This window comes from Plecotus auritus, assembly GCF_963455305.1.
Source record: "Plecotus auritus genome assembly, chromosome: 2".
Classification (NCBI taxonomy): Eukaryota; Metazoa; Chordata; class Mammalia; order Chiroptera; family Vespertilionidae; genus Plecotus; species Plecotus auritus.
The window spans coordinates 52,532,958-52,558,098 of NC_137771.1; the positions used below are offsets into that span (position 1 = coordinate 52,532,958).

The following is a 25,141-nucleotide window of genomic DNA, read 5'->3' on the forward strand; positions in this document are numbered from 1 at the left end:
AGATTGTTATTAATATATTTCCCTTTGTTAGTGTTTCAATACTTCTGGCACACAGGGGATTATCTATGCTGAGACCATTGGGCCTTATATCAAAAATTCTACTTCAATGCATACACAGTGGCATGCCAGAGATGCCTAAATTCACAGTAAGGTTTAAGGCTATTTGTTGCCAAAAGCGGTGAACATGCATGTTGATTAAGTGTTCTCATTCATGCTCCTGTCTGTATTACTTCATTGGATAATGAGATAGGTTGCCCTTTCTGTCCATCATTAGAGCAGCTGGAGACAGCATTTGCTACCTGGCAAAACTTCCGAAGAAGGATCTTTCTTAGCAGCAGATAGACCCAGGGATCCAAGATCTGGTTCAGGGAAGCCAGGCGCACAGCTATTAAGAAGAAGTTGCATTCCTTCTGCTTTTCTGAGTGCGTCTTGCAGTGTTCAACTGATGTCTGATTGAAGATCATTTTCAACATCATTATCTAAGAAAGAGGGACAAATAATTGTTCCAAAGATTAATAAGGTCGTATGCATCTCCTCTAAATAGCACTTTGCACATAGTCAGTTTACAATACATTGGTGGTTGCAGTGAAATGAATTCAAGCAACGTTTATGCTCATAGAACAAACCCTGAATTATACAAGACATTCCTATGGATGTTCCCACATTTTTGGCTATTTGACAGGATTCAGCTTTTTAAAAAAGTGTATGTTCTCAGGCTCTTGATCCTTGGGATTTAAGAAGATTCAAAATAACACATTTCAAAATTAGCTAAAGTTATTTGCCTTGTTGCAGAAAACACAGCATGCTGATACCCAAATGAGAGCCAACACTTATACATAATCAAAAGTATTTAATCTTAAACTTCAGTAGTTATAACTAAAAAAAAAATATTACTGAAGAAAAAGAGGAGCAAGAAAGAAGAAAATAATAATAATAATAATAATATTTTCTGAATCCTAACAATTTGCCAACTTCTGTGTCAGGAACACATAATACAATATACAGATGATGTATTTTAGAATTGTACACATGAAATAAATCTGTATAATTGCATTAACCAATGTCACCACAATAAATTCAATAAAAAAGAAAAAATATGTAAGATTGATATTCTTGCCGTCTTCTTTTTACAATTTCAGAAACCAAGGTTTAATGGTGTAAAATGGCTGAGCCAGACTTAAGCCCAGGTTCACTGACTTCCTATGGCACATGGCATTTTACTTTTTTCGTCTCTGCCTCCTCGCCACATATACACATAGACTCCATGAAGGCAGGATTTGGGACTGTTTTTCCCCTACAAATATATTTACAGTACTTAGACCAATATTTAGCAGATAGAGATCAATAAGTATTTGTGAACGAAAATATTATATGACATGTATGTGAATATGTTATGTGATATATATATACACATATATATAACATGTAATGCACATATTTCTATTTGAATGAATAAATACTTGTGATTTGCCCAGAAGGGAAAAATTGAAGGTTCATATGTATCTAAAAAAATAATCAAGCTCATTAATCATCATAAAAATGAAAATTGTGAAAAAATAACAAACCCTTTTATACCCAATAGTTTCACAAAAATGAAGAAATGTGACTTTTCTAAATGTCAATGAGAATGTGGAACAGCGAGGACTCTTTTACACATTACTAGTGAGAGTGTGAGCTGGAGCCACCACCTTGGAAAACAACGGGGCACTATTTCATCTGCTGCCTCCCAGCTGTCCTGCTCCTGGGAATATACTGGGCAAGAACAACCCAAACATAGGTTCACGTTCACAAGCAAAGGAAGGAGCTGACATTACAACTGGTTTCTAAATTCATCTTTCCAGGTGCCTGGCTATTTAAAGTGCTTGAAATGTGACCAGAACAAATCAAGATGTTGAAATATGTAATGATTATATACTAAAATGATAATATTTTTATATATTGCGTTAAATAAAATATAGTATTAAAATTAACATCACTTGTTTCTTTTTTACTTTTTCTATTATATTCTATTATATAGCTACTAGAAAATTTAAAATGATATACGGAGTCTATATGTGTTGCTCACAGCACATTTCTATTAAAACCACTGTGCCTCTGGAGGCCCACACTTCCTGGGATGTTCTGTCCTCAGGTCGCACATCCCAAATTGAAGTCAACATCCCTGAGCATCTGAAACACCCGAACCACAAACCCTCATTCTTACACAGTCGCCTGGCCCCACGTGTCAGAGACATCTTTGAATCCTCCTTTGCTTCATCCTCTGCGCTGCCTTTTTTTGCTCTTATTCCAGTCTCAGGCTAGTTCATCTCCGTCATGCATGTGAATTTAGTAATAACAGACACCCAGATGGTGGGGTTAGCACATCACAGATACAGCAGCCTAAATCCCAGCTCTGATAAATCAGCTATGAAAACTTCAACTTGGTCTTATTGGACTGAGTTGAGTCACAGGTAATTCTTAAATCAATAATTGGCAAAGGAAATAGAAAAAGCCAGGTTTGGTTTATCAGACACATTTATTCCCTGGGGCTTAACCTGTGGTCTTTGACCAAATTAGCACCTAATACCTAAACAAAATTATGGTCCTATAAATAAGAAGAGGGGAATGGGTAGGCAACCAGTAATTAGACAACATATCTTCTGAGTCCATAATTTCTTTCAAATGATTTTTTCCAAGGGATTTATTCAATAAAAGCAAAAAACAGCTGCACAAATAATTGAATGTTCAGTGAAGCATTATCTACACCATAAGAAACTGTGAACACATGAATCTCTAACATCAGGAGTACAGCTCGATAAAATACAAATATTTCCTTCCTTCTGTATGGGTCTCAAAGCTCCCTTGACCAGTTGGTTATGAGGCTGATCAGAAGGTGTGTCCGTGCAGAATATCCAGGCACCGGCTAAAGGAAGGCTCTGGCTGTCCAAGCATCCTGTTTTTTGTTTGTCCTTCTTTCTTGCGTAAGGAGTAGAATAGCATGTTTAGCTCACATAATAGTGCATATAAGAATTAAGTGAAGAGAACAGATTATAAGGTAGTATTATGTATATAAACATTATTCCCTTCATTAATAAATGTGAATTTATTATTCTCATTTATTCAAATGTGTTTAAAATTCATATATCTACATGGTATCTTCTAATGCTGGTTCATAGTCCTGTGAACTGAACACGACCTCCCACTGGGGTATGCAGATGACCCAAAGAGATCTAGGTCTCATCCCGGGAACCTGTGAATATATTATCACACATGGCAAAAAAGGGACATAGCAGCCCTGGCCGGGTGGCTCAGTTGGTCGGAGCATCGTCCCAATATGCCAAGGTTGTGGGTTGATTCTGGTCAGGACACATACAATGAATGCGCAGATAAGGGGAACAACTGATCGATGTTTCTCTCTCACTCTCTCTCTCTCTCTCTCTCTCTCTCTCTCTCTCGTCTCTCCCTCCCTCCCTCCTTCCCTCCCTTCCTCTCTCCCTAAAAGTAAAAATAAAATAAAAACTTTAAAAGGACATAGTAGATGTGATTAGCATTAAGGGCCTTGAGGTGGGGAGATTGTCCTGGATTATCTGGGTGGGTTCAATGTATCATCACATGGTCCTCAATATCTGAGAACCTTTTCCAGCTGTGGTCAGAGGAAGACATGACTACAAAAGAATGGTCAGAGACATATAATGTTGCTGGTCTTGAAGATGAAGGAAAGAAGCCATGAGTTAAGGAATGTAGATGGATGGCCTCTAGAAATGGAAAAAAGCAAAAAAATCAGTCTCAGATTCTCTTTCAGAGCTTCCAGAAAAAAAAAAAAAAAATGCAGCCCTATGGACACTTTGATATTAGCCCAGTGAGATGATGCCAGGCTTCTAACCAACAAAACTGTAAGAGAAATTTGTGTTGTGTTGTTTTAAGCCACCGAGTTTGTAGTTTGCTAAAGAGCTACCATAGGAAACTAATATACCCACAGAGTGAGTGCTCAGCAACTGTTGAGAGGGGATGGGGAGGAATGAGCTTGAAAATGACTTATTCCCTCTCATTGATAACACTTTCTTAGGAAACTTTAACATAAATAAAGTAAAAGTAAACTTCATCCTCACCTCTGTCTAAATTATCTCAATTTCTAAATTTGCAACATGTAATAATGAATTCTTGTTATTCTAGTGACATCAGTTAGATTTCTGTGTATTTGACTGAAAGGTATAAAACTGTATTTTCAATTCAGTTGTCTTTATGTAAAAAAATATGTGGCTAGTGCCCTACCAGTGTGGCTCAGTTGGTTGAGTGTCGTCCCATGCACTGAGGTCACGGATTGATTCCCAGTCAGGGCACATGCCCGACGTTGCAGGCTCGATCCCCAACAGGGGGCATGCTGGAGGCAACCAGTAGATGGTTCTCAATCATCAATGTTTCTCTCCCTCTCCCTTCCCTCTCTCTTTCAAATCAATAAATATATTCATTTGAAAAATAATTGCTAGCTCTCTCTCAAATCATTTGGGAGAGAGCTAGCAAGTATTTTTTCTTCTTTTTATAAACAATTGGAAAGGTTTTATCTAGCTCTTTCAGCCCTTCATCTTGTCTAATAATTAAATACATTTCACCATTAATCATCTTCCAAAAAGTGTTCCGAGCCTGGTCAAGAATGATCTAAAAACTCATTTAAATTACATTTCCATTTTCCCTTATATAATAAAGTATTGAATTTCTCCAAATTTTTATAATCAGGAAAATTTATCCAAAAAATCACTTATTAAAATGAGATTTAAGTCACTTTATACAGTTCTCCTTGATTATTATAAAGTTAATTTTTATGAGGCTAATAATACTAAATAATTTTTATTAGGCTAATATAGGTTTCATATGCCTTACATGGATTAGTCGACTGTAATTTCCAGTAATTTCCTATTGACAATGCAGTGATTATGGCATTATAAAGCCAAGCTCTGTAAGCAAGAGCTGGCACGTGGGGAGAGACATTCCAGCTTTCCCCAGAAATAATGAGATGTGCAATAGGAAGATAATTTGAATTAGAGGCAGTGAGTATGATATTGCCATTTCCAAATGGCAGCAAGGATGGAAGTAGGACCCCAATTTCCTCAGCTAATTCTGAACATAAATGCAAGTTAGCATCCATCTGTTGGTGTGCTCCTATGTTCAAGGAGCTAATGAGTCATTATGATTTTTACAAATATCTTTTAGATGGTCAGACTTTGGGAGGAAAAACTTTGGTGTGAATATGCAGATTTCTGGTAGAATTAATTATTCCTGTTAAGTCCAATTTTACTCCTTATAAAGGGAGGAAAAACAAAAAAACAGGATGCTGGGACAGCACAGAGGCTAATTTTTATGTTAGCAAACACATGTATACGCTGTACGACTGCTCCTTTCAATCAGCCTCGTATGATGAACTAGCTGTCATAGGAGCCTTGGGACCAATTCTGGCTGATCAGAGGGCCCACTCTTCCACCAGCATTTTCCCCAGGCTCCACGTGACTCTCCCAGACCTCAAGCCTCTCCCCTGGTTATCAGCAGGAAGAGAGAGCTCTTTTTTTGTACCTGTGATAACCAGGAACACAACTCTATCAGTGATTGCTAAATTCGCTATCGCTGGCTAGTGTCAAGGGCAATTGCCTTGCTCCATCCTCAATGAAAAATAATGATTTGCCCCTTTGCCAGTGATAAGGGTCTTTTTAAATGTGCAAAGCACAAACCAAGGGAGACTTTTTCATATTCTGCATTTGGTTTTATTTCCTGCAGCAGGGTCTGTACCTACACATTCAAAAATCTTCAGTACTTCACTTCTTGGTTCAAAAGTACCTTGGCTTCTAGGCCATAAATACCTATTGAAGATGATAAATGAGTGAACCCAGAAAAATTAATGTGGGGGAAGGAAAATAAAACTGGTCACTTGCCCTTAGGCTCCATTATGTGGCATTTATGCATTCCCAGGTTCTATCTAATGTAAGTGGCTAAGAGAACTTTGCTCCACGGCCAGTTTTGATCCATGTGTTTTGTTTTCCATAACGTTCTGTGGTTAGGCCTGGGAAAATAACCTGCTTTACTGGAAATTCCCTCTCCAGTTTGACAAGTGTGCTTGATATTATAATGCACTGGAACCAGTCTGGGCCCTTTAAAGTACTTAATTACATAATTTGAAGGATTGTCCTGGGACTAAGTTTCGTTGTAGAGCCAAAGAATAGTTGTTGTCTTTCCAGTCTGGTCACCACTCTGTTTTCCAGGTGCCGCATTGTCTCGGCATTCAGGACTACTGCTTCAGAGGCTGCTCCTGCGTTATCTAACCCCAGAACTTCAGAAAGAAAGAGTTCAGAGACATTTTAAAAATTGCTAGAAGTTGTGTAATCTCATCTTTATTAGTATGTAATTTGTTAAAAAAATTTTCAAAACAACAATGAACTAAGAATTAGAAGAAGTAAATCCTACTAATGGCTCTGCCACCATTTATGGCTTTAGGCAGATCATTTGTTCTGTTTTAATAAGCTCACTAGTAAACAGCTCTTAGACTGGATGGCCTCTTACATATCCTTCTGTGGTTAAGCTTTGTCTGATGAATTCTGGGGCAAAGATGGAAATGCAATAAGGACTGAATCTGAGAAAGAAAAGACACCGAAGGTAAAAGGTGTGGAACAAAAGACAAAATTCCTCTTCAGGAAAATGCCAAGGGTGTGCTTTGGTAAACAGAGGAGAGAGGAAAACTGCAAAGTTAAGAAGTGGACCATGGAAGGGACAAGATGCTGGAGTCATAAAGCTTCAGGGGAGATTATTTTAGAAGTAACAGAAAGGCAAACACACTGACCAAGAGTTAAAGACCTGCCACAAATCTGACTGGGCTCTGCTTCTAGTTTGGGGACCAGTTACCTAACTTAGAATCTTAATTTCTCCCTTCTCCAAAACATGATTAATAATGCTTACCGGATATCTCCTCCATCCAGTAGTGCAGTTGCAGAAGTGAAATGAGATAAGAATAATTAACGCCTTCCATTTACATAGCACACCTCTTCCCAAGCCCCAGGCTATGGCCCTATTGCATATGCTTCCAGAACACAATGCTGTGACATTCAGAGACAACAGTGGATGCTCAGGGGAAATAGTGCAAGGAAATGGATGTCTTATCTATGTCTGATTTCCTTAAATCGCTACCTAATAGGGTCCTTCAAGAAAAAACAAAAACAAAACAAAACAAAAAACCCTGCCATCACAGCATTTAGTAAGGAAGAATTAGTCTCTCATTTCAATTAGTATGAATTGTAAATTCTGTGTGATTCGGTACAAATGTTATATTTAGATAAATATTCATCTTTCTATTAGAATGGTCAAAAAATGTCAGTAGCTAATAAGTATTCAAATTCTGGCTGAAAGGAAGAAGGCAAAATCTACTCTATAGAAGTATTCATTCCTTGGATTATAAATGAAGGATTCGCTTTATGATACACATTTCACAAGAGGTATCTACTATATTTCAAACCTTTATATCTCAGGTGTCAATAGAAAGTCTACACAATGTGTCTTTGCAAGGTTCAGTGAACATTAATTCTTGAAAATGTTTATAGTTTAAAAAGAGTTGGTTTTTTTCTGTCAAAATATAGTTTCATTTAAGCCCAAAATGCCAGTGTTAGTGACAATTAAGCACAGCAAAATGATTAAAGAAGAAATCAGAGGTGTGAACTAAGTAAGGTGTTCAGGAATATAAACCTCAATATAAAAGAGAAATAGAAAAACTTAAATAGCCAACAGTAGAGGACTGTTTAAATGATGGATTATCCATCGATCTGCATAACATACTAGTATATGTGATGTACATACTCTAAATGTATTCTAATGATGCTATTTAAAATCATGTTTCTGAAGAATATTTAATAGCATAAAAAATGTTTAGGATGTTAAAATAAGTATTTATGACATAGTATAATCCAATTAACAAAAGAACGACTCTGTGTGTATATACAGAAAAACACTAGAAGCAATGATCTCTGTGTGGGAATTAGGATGATCTCTATTTTCTTCTCTATATTTTTCTTTGTTTCCCAGATTTCACAATAAACATGCTGTTTTCACACTGAAAAAGGATACACTAAATTTAGAGTAGTTGGAAGCTTCGATATAAACAATTACCTACTAAGTAATTTATTGATAAAATGTTAGTCTCACACTTCATTCTAAAAACCATCATGTGGTCATTTTAGCTCGAATTCTTAGGTAGTTGATGTGAGCATAACTTAACAGCTAAGAGGTAAATAGTCAGACACTATAAGTGATCAAAACATTTAACTTAAGAAATTAGTTATGGCTTATTAAAGGGACTGTGATGTTTAGCAGTAAACTATGGTTCATGGACAGTATAGCCATGACATGCAGAAGAACTCCATCCTGTGCCACAGCCATATACAATGCAGGCTAATGACTGTAGCTCTAGCTGATATGATGGTTCTCATTTAACTTGGTCACATGTCAAAATGACACTCTCTTTTGGATCTATGCCATGGAAGGACCTCACCTTATAAGGGGAAACAAATGGACACATCTTGTACTTGGCATGGAACTGGCTGAATGTGGCAGATTGGGATCTCTTTTGTTTTTTGTTTGCTGCTGTTATTAATCCTTACCCGAGGATATTTTTCCATTGATTTTTAGAGAGAGTGGAAGGGAAGGAGAGAGACACACAGAGTGAAATATTGATGTGAGAGGAACACATCAACTGGAACCAAGGTACATGCCCTTGACTGGAATCAAACTCTTGGCCCTTCAGTCCACAGGCCCATGCTTTATCCACTGAGCCAAACCGGCTAGAGTGGGATCTCTTTGAATTCAAGGTCCCCAACTGGTCTCATTCCCTAGTACGATATCTCTCTTTCATTTTTCACAGCAGCTATTTCATACAGTTGTATTTTTGCCATAAGCATTTTTACCATAAATACCTTCACTGCAAGAACTGCGCAACTAATTGGCCGTAAGACAATTTCACCAGAAAATAATAAAAATAAATAAAAAAGGGATATTAAAAAGGACATAATGAAACATGAAAAATTAACAAAATTCAAAAGGCTAATGAGAAAAATGAAAATACATTGTCTTCAAAGTCTTTCCTTTAGAGTATTACACATTCTTTTTTTGCTTGTTGATTCCTATTCCTCTTTGGCATCACACTTTTTTTCTCTTTTGCTACAATTTCCTCTTTCTTTAAGGAAAGCATCCATTTGCACCTAAAGAATTGATCACTAATGCTCTTCAAGACTGTTGTAAATTAATAGCTACCTCTTGAATACTTGCCATAGCTTGGTAAACTTTTGGTTTCGATAGTGGGAAGGATGACTGTGCTCACTGAAAAATTTGCAAACTGTGTTGTTAACATTTTCTAGCATTGTATGCAATCTGGCTTTACACATAGCTTTGCAATCTGACATTAAATATAGTCATTATTATTCACTATCTTAAGACCACCACATTTACTTGTCACTGTGTAGACCTTTATGAGAGCTAAGATTTATACAATACAAAAATGGGTGTACTTCAAGAACTTTGTCAATGGAGAAATGAAACCATACTAACGAGAAGCTTAAATATATCAAGTCTGCCCAATGAAAATCACACTGTCAAGTTACTTAATCGTTTATGGCAAAATTGCCTTATAGCCAATTAGTTGTATAGCAAAAATGTATACTGCTAACATTCTTATGGTGAAAATACCAAACCTGTTTTCACACATTCTCCACTGTCCTAATTCACCTCACAGAGCAAACAGCTTGTTTATACAGCCTCTTGCTTACCACCAAGTTCAGAACCTGCAGCTGTCCATTCCTCCTTTCCTCTTGTTTAATAGCAGAGGTGTCCTGGCTGCTATCTCAGACTAACTCTCGGTCTGTGCCCCAGATCCCATCCAGCATGAAATTCAGAGGCATTATTTTCTCCTTTACCTCCTTCTTTCACCTTTAAGTTTTTGCTTTTTTACATGATCATTTTAGCATATCTAAATGTATCCTACCTTGAGAAAATAAAATGTTCTTCAGATTTCTTAGCTCCCTACATATATGGCTCCACAAGTTACTGTTGACTTCTCATAAGAGTTGTCTACCTTCCTTACCTTCAAATTTATTTCTAAACCTCCTATAGCCTGGCCTCTATGTCCACAAAGCCTTAGGATAGTCTGTTCCCAAAGCTACCAACTGGTTTTAAAATCCACTGGACACCTACTTAACTTGATTTTTGGAACATCTGATCTAGTTGACTATCCCTTTCAGGAAATATTCTCTTCCCTAATATTCAATTCTCTTTCCTAATACTCAGGTTGCCATTTGTTCTGGTTTTATTACTAATTTTCCTGCTGCTTCTCTGGGTACTCCTCTGCAGTCTCTTTTAAGGTCTCCTGTTACTCTATGTTAGTATTTTTGAGTCCTACTTTAGGTAGCTAACTCTTCTTGCTGTGCATAAACTCATTGGGTGACCTCTTCCACTCCAATCACTTCAAAACCTATCTATATGCTATAGGCTATTCCTCTGCTCTGAGCTCAAACTAATCAACTTAGCTGCCTACTAGCACAACTCTTTCTAGATATCTCACTTCACAATTATCAGATCCAAAAGTAAAATCATTATCTCCTTCCTCAAAGATGCTTCTCGCTAATCTTTCCTATCTCTGTGCACCAAGTCCCTAAAATGTATACTGCTAACATTGTTATGGTGAAGACTTATCATTTTTCTCTGTGTGTTTCTCTCCCTCTGTCTCTCTCCCCTTTTCACATCATTTTCCTCACAGTCAATTAATCACAAAGTTTCCAATCTACTTCCTAATATTTTATTAATCTGTCACTTCACTTATCTTCACTTTCATTGTCTCTAAACCCAGACCACCAGCATCCTGTGTCTGAACTACCACAATTGTCTATTACATGATTTCTTAGCCTCTACTCTGGGCCCCTCTATGCTGTTTACAAAGGATGCTCTTAAAATAAAAATTTGTTGTATTCCACTTGAAAAATTATTCAATAACTTCTCATTTCCCTGAGTATAGTCTAAATGCTTTAAATGAACAGTCAAGACTCTAACCACTTGGCCTCCATTGAGCTCTCTAGCCTAAGTTCTCACTGTTCCTTATTCTCGCATTTATATCACCTTGAACTTCTGTGAGTTCTTTAAAAGTGGCGGTTCTTTTTGCCTCTGGACTTTATAAATGTGGATCCCTAGGTCTTATAATTATCACTCCCCTCTTCTTTACTTGACTAATGTAACTTACTTTTTTGTGTAGACCTAAAACATCAATTTATCTGGTATTTCCCTTGCCAAAAGCCTAGTAGATAAGTATAAGTATGAACTCCCCAAATCCTTGACTTTATCATCCTTAAATATTTCAATTATTGCCTACTAGAGGCCCAGTGCATGAATTTGTGCACAGGTGGGGTCCATCCGGCCCACTGGCCAGGGGGAGGGGCTGCAGGTGGTTGGCCAGCTGGCCCCGCCCCCTGGTCGAACTCCTGCTTGAAGGGATAATTCGCATATTAGTCTTTTATTGTATAGGATTTTTAATTATCAGTCTCTCCCAACAGATGAAAACTGTTATGAGTAGTGATCATTTCTTTCTTTTTTTTTTTTAAATATATTTTATTGATTTTTTTACAGAGAGGAAGGGAGAGGGATAGAGAGTTAGAAACATCAATGAGAGAGAAACATCGATCAGCTGCCTCCTGCACAGCCCCTAATGGGGATGTGCCCGCAACCAAGGTACATGCCCTTGACCGGAATCGAACCCGGGACCCTTCAGTCTGCAGGCCAACGCTCTATCCACTGAGCCAAACCGGTTTCGGCGAGTAGTGATCATTTCTATCATTTTAGGTATAACACAGGAAAGCCCTAGACCAGAATATGTATCCTACCCATTTAGGGGTAACAGATCCTAATTACCTAATAGACAAATAAATCTACCAGTATTCATCCCTATTCAATACTCTGGCCTTTTTATTTCCTTCTATTATTATAATTAGCCAGAATGGCAGTTTCAATTTAGGCACTATTCACACATCTTCTTTCACTCATAATTTTAAAAAGAATGTCCATAGGTAGGGCAGTAACCCTGAAGCTGGTAAATTAGGCTGCAGAATCAACAGAAGCAAATTGAATCTGGAAAAACATATTGAATCTATAAGAAAGGAAGAATTCCTGTTGCATATTTATTTAATATTTTTCAAAAATACCGCTATACCTCCAGACTAATACAAAAGAAAACGTGCATATCAACACAGTCTTTAATAAGGATATTACTATCAGATTTATAATACATATTAAGTCAAAAGTCCTTTTATTGCTTTGTGTTACATATGATTCGAGAGCTCCTTGCTTATAGAATTCTTACCCACAAATATGAGACTATATCTTCTACCTATATTACCATAAATATTTTTTAAAAACCTCCCAGTCTAACAGATAATAGATGAATAACCATTAAATTTACTTGCAAAATCCCATGCCAATGTTAGGCTTCTAGGCAGTATTAGCATAGGAACTTCTTAACATTATATTAATTAAATGTCTTTTCCCCAACACAAAACACATCCACATAAAATTCATCAGCTTTATTTATAGTTAACTCTTGCTCTGCTGACTATCAACAGGGGCTAAGTAATTGTGTGTTGCCAGATCCATAACTTGAGGGGCTTGGGTGTCAAACAAAGGCATCAGTTTTTCTTTGACATTGAGAACATTCTCTGACTTCGGGGACATGATAGGAAGTTCAGTCTCCCATGTCTCAGCCTTTCTAAAGAGGGTTGAGGCTGCCTTTCTAAAAGGGCTTGAGGCTTGTGTGAAGGTAGAAAGCTGTAACCAAACATTTCTGGTGGCTCTCTCTCTCTCTCTCTCTCTTTTTTTTTTTTTTTAATATATTTTATTGATTTTTTACAGAGAGGAAGGGAGAGGGATAGAGAGTTAGAAACATCAATGACAGAGAAACATCGATCAGCTGCCTCTTGCATGCCTCCTACTGGGGATGTGCCTGCAACCAAGGTATATGCCCTTGACCGGAATCGAACCTGGGACCCTTCAGTCCACAGGCCGACTCTCTATCCACTGAGCCAAACCGGTTAGGGCATCTCTCTCCTTTGGTGCATACCAAAAAGGAGTATTGAAGACTGATTCCTACAACCCACTCAGCTCACTGGTTTGCTGTGTTGATAGGTATGATGGTGTATAGTAATGTGTAAAATACTCAAGAGTCCCTAACTTTCAGTAAGTACTATGTAACTATTAATTGTTCTTCCCTTCCTCCTCCTCCTCCTCCCAATGTTAAGTATAGTAAAAGGAAGAACTGTCACCTCCTAGGTATATGAATTCCAATTAAGAAGACTGTGGCTATGACACACCACAAAACAGTAACTCGCTATGTCTAGTAGGAGCGCTTTAACCCCATCATCCATTAAGGCTTTTGTAGCAGCTTTATACTACATCTGCACAGTCACGCTTTCCTTTCATGCACTATATAGAGGGCAGGTGAAAATCAAGTGCCAGGTGATATTTACATCACAAATGATAAACTGTGTTTTCAAAATGCTCATCTGAAAAGATCTTGCTTTTCTTTTTCAGGAAATTAGACTACACAAAATCACTTAAATTATGGTTAGCACTTACAATTTATATTAGGTTTAAGGAAAGTTTGAAGATTAAATTCATATTATATGTTATGTAGAGAAATAGAAGCTTATAACCTATTAATCTTCTAAGTTTCCCCCTTCTTAGTGTTATTTTGTCTCATCTGTTGATTTATTTAGATTCTTACTATTTGATCCAACCACAGAGTATTTCATAGGAATCTGAAGGAAGCAAACATGAAGAAACCTATTCTTGTCTCAATGCCTTACTCCTATGAGGATTATAGGCTCCTATGAGATGATGCACTGATCCCAACACTTGAATTCATTAGCACCCTCTTTAAAATATATATGTTGATTTTAGAGAGAGAGGAAGATAAGAGGGATATATAGAGAGAAATATCCATCAGTTGTCTCCTGCATGCCTCCTGCTGGGTATCGAGCCTCACAACCTGGGCATGTGCTCTGACCAGGAATCGAACTGGCAACCTTTTGGTGCATGGACGACACTCAACCAAGTCACACCGGCCAGGACCATTAGCAGCCTCTTAACATGTGAGTCCACTGAAAGCAGTTTAGCTTCCTAGAGAAGACTTTAAATGAGTAATATAAAAGTATTCCTGGAGAGTATTATGCTTAGTGAAATTAGCTAGTTAGAGAAAGATAAGTATCACATGATCTCATTAATATGTAGAATGTAATGAACCAAATAAACTGATGATCAAAAATAGACCCAGAGACATAGAAGCATGAACAGACTGTTGAACATCAAAGGGAAGGCAGGGGAGGATGGGTGGGAAGAGATCAACCAGTGAACTTGTATGTACATATGCATAACTCATGGACAGACAATGGGGTGGTGAGGGCCTCATGGAGGGGGAGGGACAGGAGCAGGCTGGAAGAAGTTAATAGGGGACAAGCAGGAGTTATGTAATCTTTCAACAATAAATGTTTTTTAAGTATTCCTATTATTATCCTAGAAAAAATGATTTTGGTGGTTTCATTTTAAAACCTGTATTTGATTTTAAGTATTTTCAAGAACAGTTTTGCAGGAATTGGTGAATAGATGTTATTGAGACTTGGAAATATCCAGTTCCCCTCCCTGTTGAATCAGAACAGCTCTGTTTTTGTCTGTCTCTCTAAAAAGATTTATTGAAAAAGTTTCTTCAGCTAAAATGATTGGAAAATCATTGGTCTAATGCAGCTCTATCCAAAAGAAACGTAATTCAAACCACAGATGTGAGGCACACATATACTTTAAAGCTTTATAGTAACCACATTATAAAAAAAGTAAAAAGAAACATGTCAAATTGATTTTAATAATATACTTTAGTTTACCTAATATATCTGAAATCGTATTTCAACATGAGCTATTTTACATTATTTGTGTACTTAATCTTCAAAATCTGATGTGTATTTTATACTTATACTATATTTCAATTTGGAGTAATCATATTTCAAGTGTCCAATAACCACCTGTGACTAGTGGTTACCTGAACCGCGTCTAGCACGGTCAGTGGTGAAGCTGAGGGGGCAGGGTAAGAATTAAAGAAAACAGACAAGAGAATATAGCTGGGGCCAGGTAGGACACTGTTCTCAGATGGAGAGACAGTGCCACAGCCTATAAGCCGAGTCTTTATTTTATAGTCAGATTCCACGAGGCAAAGCAAGGGCTTGGTCAAGATGTTCACAATGTTCTCGTGAGTTTCGAATCTACTTGATTACATGCACCTGAGGACTCTATCAAGCTTTGTTTGGCAGCACTTGCTGCACCTCCTGCATCCTACATCACTCAGCCACCTGGGACCACAGGTTCAGACCATAAGGTCAAGCTTACAACCATAACCTTTGGCTATAATTGTGCTGGGAGGGCTTTGCTCTCCAAGCTGGGACCTGCAAGTGGCTTTGCCACTAGAGGATCATGCCCTCTCATTAATCTGAGGCTTAAACCTGTCCAAACACTGTAGCTGCTCTCCACAGCTACCATATTGGGCAATGCAGATCTAGTGCTTTATACTTTTTGAGATCCTTCCACATTTATATTCTCTCAATTAAATTGCATAGGTATTGTCACTGTAGTGTTCACTATTCATTGCCTATCCAGCACCCATTCTCCCATGTCCCCTTCCCATTAGCATACTTATTTTCATTGGAACCTAAGGGCTTCGGGGCTGACCCCATCCCTAGCTACCAGAATGTGCTTCAGTCAGATTTGATGTAGTGACCCCATACTAGGCAATGAGATCCCAGAGAAAGTTCCCTAAGTCATCTGGGGAAAAGTTTCTTTATCTTTAGTAGAGATCCGTAGAAAAACACCTCTTCTCTCTCCCGCTAGAGGTGAACTAAGAAGTTTTACCAGCAACCATCCCACCAACTGAAGGGAACAAGCCATAAATAGGATGAGGCCAATGCCATTGACTGCAAAAGATGGAACCTTCCTTGGTCCTTGATGACAATGCTGTGCTTCTGGATCAGCCAGCGGTGAAGGCTGCTCTAACTCTGGATTTGCAGTTATGTTTTTTATTCCATAGCCGCTATATTATGCCATCTCTAATAATGACTACAGGCAACATAAATATACTGAAATCTGTGAGTATCTTTTGAAGCACTGTTTTTCCTTTTCTTTGTTATTTTCATTATTTTCCTATTGCTACTAAAATTCCTCATTGTTTGTTATTATTCCCAGGCCACTTTCCCAAACATTCTTGTTGGTTTTTCTTCTTTGGACATCAGGCATTAGAGCAGCTATTTCTAGTGCTTCTGTCCACTGCTTCTAATTAACTTCCCTCTTCATTACAAAAAACAATGTTGTATCTCCCATTCTTATCTATCTGGAAATTAGTTTTTAATCTTTCTAAGAATTTTTATTACTATCAACAACAATAAAAGTAACAAATAAAGCAAAAGATATAATGTTTTTAGAAATACAAATTTTACTGTATGAATAGTACCCATTAGTCATTAGATACAAGGTGAATGGGTGGTTTGGGAATAAAAAACACCTGGGTTCATTTTTTTTCAGTACCATTTACCAACTGTGAGCCTTAAAGCAAGTTGCTTACCCAGAAAATAAAAAAATAAGATAAAAGTTTAAAAAAGAGATAAATACCATGTACCATGAAGATTTTTGTCAAGACTAAAAACCATTAAAATGTATGTAAAACTCTTAAGGACAGGATTTATACCTCGATTTTCTGATTCCAATTCTAGTGTCCTTTCCACTTTATTATAATTTTACAACTTCCTTTCTTCAATCACAATCATTTATTGAATGGTTGCTATGGTCCAGGAAGATTTATCGACAAATATGGCAGTTTACAGTGAATTAGGCAAATAAATGGCCATTACTTTAGTGGTTCATCATATAGGCTACAAAATCAGACAAATACATATTTGAAAGTCAACTCTGCTTTTTGTTAACTTTCTTACCTTGGAAAAGCTACTTAACATCTCAAAACCAACTTCTTTATCGGAACAAGGTGATAACAATGTCCCCTCAAAGTGTTGTTGACAGATCAAAATGTGATTATGTCTGTGAAATGGTTAGCTCAGTGCCTGGAGTAAAGTAAACAATTGTCCACTGTGGGCAATAATCCTCATTGCCATAATAAATATTATGACAATTGTAAATATAATTGTGCATAATTAAGTGCAAAAAGGTATGCACAGGAACTATGGAGTATAGAGGAAGGGGCATTTGAATCAGTCTCCAGATGCAGGGGGTAGGGGGACACTGTCCCCTAAAAGAGCAGATACTTCTGGAGAGTTTTGAAAGACAAAGAGTTCATACTTCTAAGTGTGAAACTGTGAATCATTCTAGGAACTGCAAATAGATCTTTATGACTAAAGGTAAGGATCCTGGGTGAGAAATTGAATATAAGTGATAAATGTGGACAAATCAAAGATTTTAAGGATTAAATTAAGGAATCTGAAGCCTTTTAATCCAGGTGAGAGGGTGCTAGACAGTAACATGCCTGAGTTCTATGTTAGAGAGGCACTGTGAACACACCGGGTTTTGTTGAGGCTCTTTCTCTCCTCTATAATTTTAAGAGAAAAAGATGAAAGCAGGTTTGCAAGGATGCACTGTCCTCATGCTGAAAGTTTTTAAAACGTCAAAACACACTTTCTAATTTTGACTGTAGTCAAACACTTCCCCACTAAGGAAAGGGAACTCAATAAACAGTTTTATCTATCTATCTATCTATCTATCTATATATATATAAAAGCCTAAGTGACCATTATGACCAGTCGACCACTTGATCGGTCGACTGGTTGCTATGACGCGCACTGACCACCAGGGGGCAGACACTCAACGCGGGAGCTGTCCCCTGGTGGTCAGTGCACTCCCACAGCCAATCCCCAGTGGCTGGCCAGCCTCCCATGGCCTCCCCGCTGGCTGGCTGGCCTCTATTGACCCCAACTGGGACTGGGCAAGATGGCCCCAATTGGCCTCGATAGCCAGCTAGGCCAAGGAACCCCACCCATGCAGAAATTTGTGCACCAGGCCTCTAGTTTGTTTTATAAATAGTTTAGTAAAAAGGAATAATATTTGTGAATCATACTAGCTGAAAAATGTTTGCCTAGTAAAACTTTACCACTGTGTGTAAATATTCTAAGCCTGGACAGACAGAACTGGATGAAATTGATGCCACACCTTTACAGAAAACACGAAATTATATTATCACAGTGAATGAGATCACAAGGCTGTGTAGGACAAGCAAAAATTCTTATCACCTTCTATAGAGATATTCATAGTATGATCTGTAGAAATACAAGCTCCTAAGAAAGCCAGTCGATTCCTGAATCAACAGAGATTCTGCAGGAAATCTTTAATCACCTTGATTATCTAACCCTGCCAGTTTCTGTGGTTATTGACTATTCTCAATCAATCTGTTGGGGGTTTTTTTGTACATTTTCAATGACATAATTTAAAAATGTTTTAATACACTAATAAAAAAGAGACAGAGCATTATAGCATTAAATGATTAGGGAAAGCAGTCTAATTATTTGAATCTTAATAGGTACAACTGAAAGATGGAGATAAAAAATATCCAACTGATCAATAATTGTGAAGATTAAATAAGATAATATATGTAAAGGGCTTGCCCTGGCTAGGTGGCTCAGTTGGTTAGATCATCATCCCGATAGGCCAAAATTGTGAGTTCTATCTTCGGTCAGGGCATGTACAAGAAGCAACCAATGAATCTAATGAATGCATAAGTAGAACAACAAATAGATGTTCCTTTCTCTCTCTCTCTCTCTCTCTCTCTCTCTCTCTCTCTCTCTCTCTTTCCTTCTCTCTCTCTCTCTCACACACACATCCTCTCTCTCAAAAAAAAAAAAAATCCTATGTGATCCTATGTAAAGGACCTAGGGTAATTCTCAAGTATTTGCATAGGGTAGGCATCCTGTTGCTTTGTGAGTCTCCAGCTTCTTTTCCTTCAGTCTCACTGCTACTCCAACTCCCCCATAGTGACATGAATGAACACACACACACAAACACACACATACTATATTACTGTTATAGTGCTTCTAAAAATTAATTATATGGTAATAATGAGCCCTCACCTTTTATATTAATACCCTAATTTTGAAATACTGTTTCTACGTATTTTAGATGGGAAAGAAATCCCAGCATTTACTTCACACTATCACCTCTTAGTTCAAAAACAAGATGCTGCAGGTGCTTGATCCTTCTAGTGACCCCTTGGCATAGCCCGGGGGTAAAAAAAATCCCAAGCTAAAGCAGCCAGGTTTGCACCCAGGACTTTGACTGTTAAGAGAGCGAGAGCGAGTCCAAGGAGAGGCAGCTCTTAGATGTCAGATTTACCCAGCAGCATGCAGCAACTGATGCTCAGCGTCCAGAGAGCCTGGGTCCTACCTGCCTTCCAAACTGGCCCACCAGCTTTCTGTGACCCCCGAGCCCCCAGTATCCTTTCCTTATGTGCCCTTTGTGCTTGGATTCTGGTGTTTGTGACCAAGGACCAGGTTTAGGGAGGAAACGAGCTCTGAAGTCCGGAGATATTCCCATACTTCCTAAAACTGACCTACAGCAATATTTAATTAGAAATAGATGCTAGGAAAAAACACACACCCACATTTCAAAATGTTCCCTAATGTCTTTTATAGAACAAAAGCTAACATTAAGAAATTTATTTCTGAATCCAGGCAAATCCTTAGTCTATTCTTGGAGGAAATTGCTACCATTAAATAAATTTAAACGTCTGCCACCCAGTATGTTGGCTGTTACCACATCTACTGAGAAAGCTGCCAGATTAACATAACCCAGACTATAACTCACCCTTTATGAAAAAAGAAAGAAAGAACTTTCTCTTCTCTGGTCTCCTCACTATGGTTCTAACATAGTGTGAGCTTTCAGAGCCTTAGACAGCTACCTCTGTTTCATTGTAAAACTAACATTACACCCTCAACTCACTTCTGGACAATTCTCTGAGCCTAAATATTTCATTGTAGCTTAACAAAATGCAAATTAATCTTTATAGATGAAGCAGGATCCTGAGACTTTGTCATGTCTGTTATTTGAATTTACAAACAAAACAAAGAAAATGAGAGAGAGAGAGAGAGAGAGAGAGAGAGAAGGAACGAAAGATCTATGTTGAAACAGTGCTTCAAAATGATGTATTCACTGAAATATTGTATTGCCATAAAAGCAAAATTAAAACTCCACATGCAGACTGGAAATATAAACCTATTAGCCAAAGGCTTTGAAATAAAAGACCACAGTACTGGGCCAATGAGCTGAAAAGCTATGTCCTTAGAAGCAGAACCTGAACTGAGGATCTGACACATGGCAAGAAGTCAAAGTGAGAGAAACAAAGGGAGTCCTGGCTTCAGCCTCCCATAGGGCCACCTCCACTCCTGGCAATCCCTTCAATTTAGGTGAGTCCAGTGACCCCATTCCTCTTTCTTCTTTTTTCCTTAAGCTAGCTTGCTTCAGCTTGGTCTGGGTCTTCTTCTGGGGGATCATGATTCTTGTGGCATCCTATTATGCTGTGAGCAAACTTTGCTTATTTTTCTCTGTGTGACTGCTCTAATTCATATCTCAGAAAGAAAAAAAAAATTCGAGAGATTTCAGAATGCCTTATAACTCTGTCTCCAAAACACGTCCACTTCTCCACCCTAATCCCAGCTGCTATCTTGTCACTGGGACAACTTCAATACCTTCTACCAGCTCTCCCCATTCCCACTCTTGCCTTTCTGCAATCTAGACTTCACACAGCCTCCAGAAGGAGCTTTTAAAAACATGAATCCAGCCAGGCCAGTGTGGCTCAGTGCTTGAGCATCGATCCAGGAACCAAGAGGTCACTGGTTTGATTCCCTGTCAGGGCACATTCCCGGGTTGTGGGCTCGATCCCCAGTGTGGGCATGCAGGAGGCAGTTGATCGATGTTTCTATCTCTCTATCCATCTCCCTCCCTCTCTTTCTAAAATCAATAAAAACATATTTTTAAAATATACACACATAAAGTATAAATCCATTAATGTTATTCCCCTGCTTCAAACCTTCCAGTGCTCTCTTAAAATAATGTTGAAGCTCCTTAGTATGGACTTGCATGCCTCAACATGGTCTTTGATCTTAATTTAGAATGCTCCACTCCCTCCTCTCTCATTTCACTCAACTACTGGCCTTCTTTCTATCCCTTGAAGGCACCAGGTGAGGGCCTTTGCTGTTCCCTTTGCATAGAATACTCTTTCTGTAGATTGTTCATTGGTTCTTCCCTTTCATTCAGGACTCAGCTTAAATGTTACCTCCCAGAGGCATTGTTCCCTGAAACCCAATATACAAAAGTTTCTTAGGCTCCCTCTATCCCATCATACTATTTTATTTTCTTAACAGTTTTTATCACAATCTAAATTCTAGTTTATACATCTGTTGTTTGATTTTTTTTCCCTTCCATTAGAATTCATGTTCCCTGAGAGCAGGAAACTGGTCTATTTCACTATATTTCTAGCACCCAGATCTGTGCCCGACACTTAGTAGGTACTCAGTAAACAATCATTGAGTGAATGAGTGGATAAGTGAATTATAAATGGCACTCAGCTTTGTTCTTAAATTCAACATTGACAATGAAAAATAACATTGCCTTTTTTGATTCACAACCTCAAGTTTCTCCAGGCAATCATTCGGGAGAGAACACATTTATTGAGGACAATAGCCATGTAGCACAGCGGCATTCACACAAAGCATTGGTTAAATGAATTAATACATTATAGTTCCTGTTCCTGATACTGTAAAGATTATTTCATGTTATTTTGCTGCTCAAAAACTTAGTGGAAATCCTTAAGAGCTAATCTAGAAGTACATATAATTTTATAAATAAAATGTGTATAAACAAAGGACTAGAATTAATACCACTACAATTCAATCAATATAAGGAAAAGGAAAATTGTCTAATGGAAAGAACAACTTAAGGTGAATTGGGATCCTCTGAGGTATCATGCTTGGAGGAAAGAGCTTGGCCTTGGAATGCCGTCCTGACCATTTACTAGCTGTGTTACATTGAACAAATTGTTCAACCTCTTTAATTTCTTCATTATCTGCACATTGGAGCTAATAATACCTACCTCATAGGGTTGTAAGAAATAAAGAAAATTATCTGTGAGAAGGAGCCTGGCACAATGCTTGGCCTTTAGAAAATTCTTTGTGCCCCTTAAAAAGCAATAAATTTCCTATAAGTAAAGGTGTTCAAAGCTTAGACAAATTCACCAAGAATATCCTAGAAAGAGATCAAACATTAGAGGGGTTATTTCATTAAAGGACCTTTATGAACTAAGAGATGTTATCATGGGAACCCTTTTATTGCACAAATATGGAACACAAGTATAGAAAAAAATACAACTTGTCCAAGATGAAATAAAAATTCCTATTTGTAATCTTCAAGGCAATCTACCAATGCACTCCTCCCTCCTTCCCCTTCCATCCCCATTTGACTCATAATATTTCCTGACGTTCTCAAATATACTTCCACAAAAACAGATTTGCTTACCATTCCCAGCACACCTGGCTCAATTTTTTCTTCTGCGCTTCTTCACAGACTTCCTCCTTCCACCAATTCTATGCTAAATGATGTCCCTCCCTTCTTTTAAAGCAACACTTACAGAATAAATGTTTTTCATTATTAATGGCTCTACATCTCTATCTGACCTCAGTACACAGGGCTCTAAACCCCCATTTTTCTAATTCATAAGAAAATCTGAGTGATCTTTTTAATACATAAAGCAGGTCAAATCATTCCATCATTCAAAGCTTTTAGTTGCTTTCCATCATACTTAAGATAAAAATCTAAACTTCCAAACAAAAATGACAAGGTTCCACATGGTTTGGCCCTGCCTACCTCCCTAGCTTCACCTTGAAGGCACTCTCTCTCACTCACACTAACCCATCCACCTTGCCTTCCTTCAGTTCTTCCCATCTTTCCTACATTGATGCCTTCATAGGCTGCTTTCTTCCTCAAAGTGCCACCTTTCAAGATTCAGGGAGAGGGATGGAAGGGACTAGATAAAAGAAGGTGAAGAGATTAGTCAAAGAACATATATGCATGGTCACAGACAACAGTGTGTGAAAGCCAGGGGAAGGGAGGGTGACTGGGAGAAGGTGGGCAAATATGGGGGGGGGGGCATGAGGGCTTCTGTAATAGTGTCAATGATTAAAATAAATTTTTAAAAATGATTCATCATAAATGATATTTTCTCAGCAAGACCCTCCATAACCACATCACTTCTTACCACTACATCAAGAAGGGGACCTCCATGACACTCTCCCAGAACACCTTCTTCTTGCCTTCCTAACATACTCACTGTTTCGGTGATGTATGCCAGGGAATGCCAGAAGCTGCCCCCACTTCTCTGTTCAGGAGGTCAGAGCAAGTCACCTTGGAGCAGATGTTACAGAAGCAAGAATCATTTACTTTGGTAAATGTAGAATGAGTCAATTCACAGAAGTTTATGTGGAAAATCTTCATAATATTCCTGGTATATATTGCTGGTCACTTTAAAAGAGGTAAACCATCATGCTTAGGGGGCTGAGGGTCTTCTGAAGGAAAAAGAGGCCAAGACCTACCCTTTTTTCCTAAGATCTGAAGCCAAGAAACTCGGAGAAGAGTGCCTTTGGCTCTATTCTCTAGAGGGAGAAGACATGGAAAGTCTTAAAAGACAATTCATGGGAAGGGAAAGGCAAACATGTCAGAAGGTGATCTGAGTACAACCCAGACCCTAAGAGCCCCAAAGGGAGGGCTGAGTGTGTGGCCTGAGGCCAGCTGCCCTCTGGGTCCATACGCTCCATCACCTTGGCTGTTCTCCAGGGAATGACTTATGGCTGGGAGTCCTGGGTGTGAATTCAGGTTCTCTAATGGTGGCATCCAAGCACAGACCCACTACAGCCTGGACAAAGACACACTCCAGCAGCAGTGGAATAGCACTGCCCTTCTGCCCAGACAAGTCCAATCTGAAGTAGCGGAACCATGGCCACAAGAAACCACAGGAATGACCCATCAGACTAGTTACATTGGTTTCTTGGCAAGATTGTTTATTGACTGTCTGTCTAGTATATTGAAAGCTTTTTGAAAGAGGATAGCATGTTTGCTTGGCTTACCATTGGGGCTACCAAGGAGGGCACAGGTTGCATATTGCTCATATAGGAGCAGCATTCGCATAGGATACAGTGTAAATAGGGCCTCCTAGCATTAGGTAATTTTCAATACGTATAACCGTATAATTCAGCCCTGGTCACCAGTGTATAACCACAGTGAGCAGAGTGGCAGGCATTTAGCAATACTCAATAAATAGTTCTACAATGATTGTATGAAAGAACACAAGATCTACTCTATTTGTACACATTTCTATGCTTCTTCCTACGAAGTCTTTGGGTATTCCCCCCCCCCCCTCCCATGCAGGGATGATTTTATCTACTTAGAGCTACAGGAAGTCAGAACTGGAGAGAAGGTTAGAGTTGATAATTGTTTTATCTCACTGACAAGGAAAAGAAAAGCCAGAAAGATAAAGTAACTTCTATCATGTGGTGGAAAAGCCAAGACCAGAGTCCAGGTCTCTTGCCTTCCGGTGCCTTCATCTCTCTGTGGCCTGCTTCTTCAGTCATTAGATTTTGTTCTTCTCACAAAACAGGAGTGCTTACTAGTCAGTGATCACTTAATCACTAACCTCCGCTGCTGCCTTGGGACTGTTGAAAATGCTCATCGAATTGGGGAAATCGGAAGTGCATGCTCTATCTGACTCAAGCAAAGTGGTTGTTAGCAGGATATTTACCAGGAAAATTTCATACAAGACTGCAATAAACTTTGCTATGTGGTGAATTGCCCAAAATGCATCTAGTTTTTCACAATTTCGCTTTCATTATTTTCAACATTAACGACATGCTTCTTTTTCCAAATTTTTATGAATTACACCAACAGCAGCATATTCACAACCACAGAAAATGACACTTATTACGTATTCAGAGAGAGGAATAAAGGGATAGATCAAATCTACTTTCAGGAAATAGCCAAGGATTAGTGAAAAGTATATATTTAAAAATTTACTTGATTTGTATGG

The 25,141-nt window shown here is 38.3% G+C and overlaps 1 protein-coding gene across 1 annotated transcript in view; it reads right to left on the bottom strand.

Annotated features, from left to right (window-relative positions):
* Window positions 1-25,141, bottom strand: part of PTGER3 (prostaglandin E receptor 3) — a 109,028-nt gene that overhangs the window by 76,252 nt on the left and 7,635 nt on the right. The window contains exon 2 of the mRNA XM_080655476.1: window positions 300-479. Coding sequence (XP_080511602.1) covers window positions 300-479 — 180 coding nt within the window. The remainder of the gene's footprint in view (window positions 1-299; window positions 480-25,141) is intronic.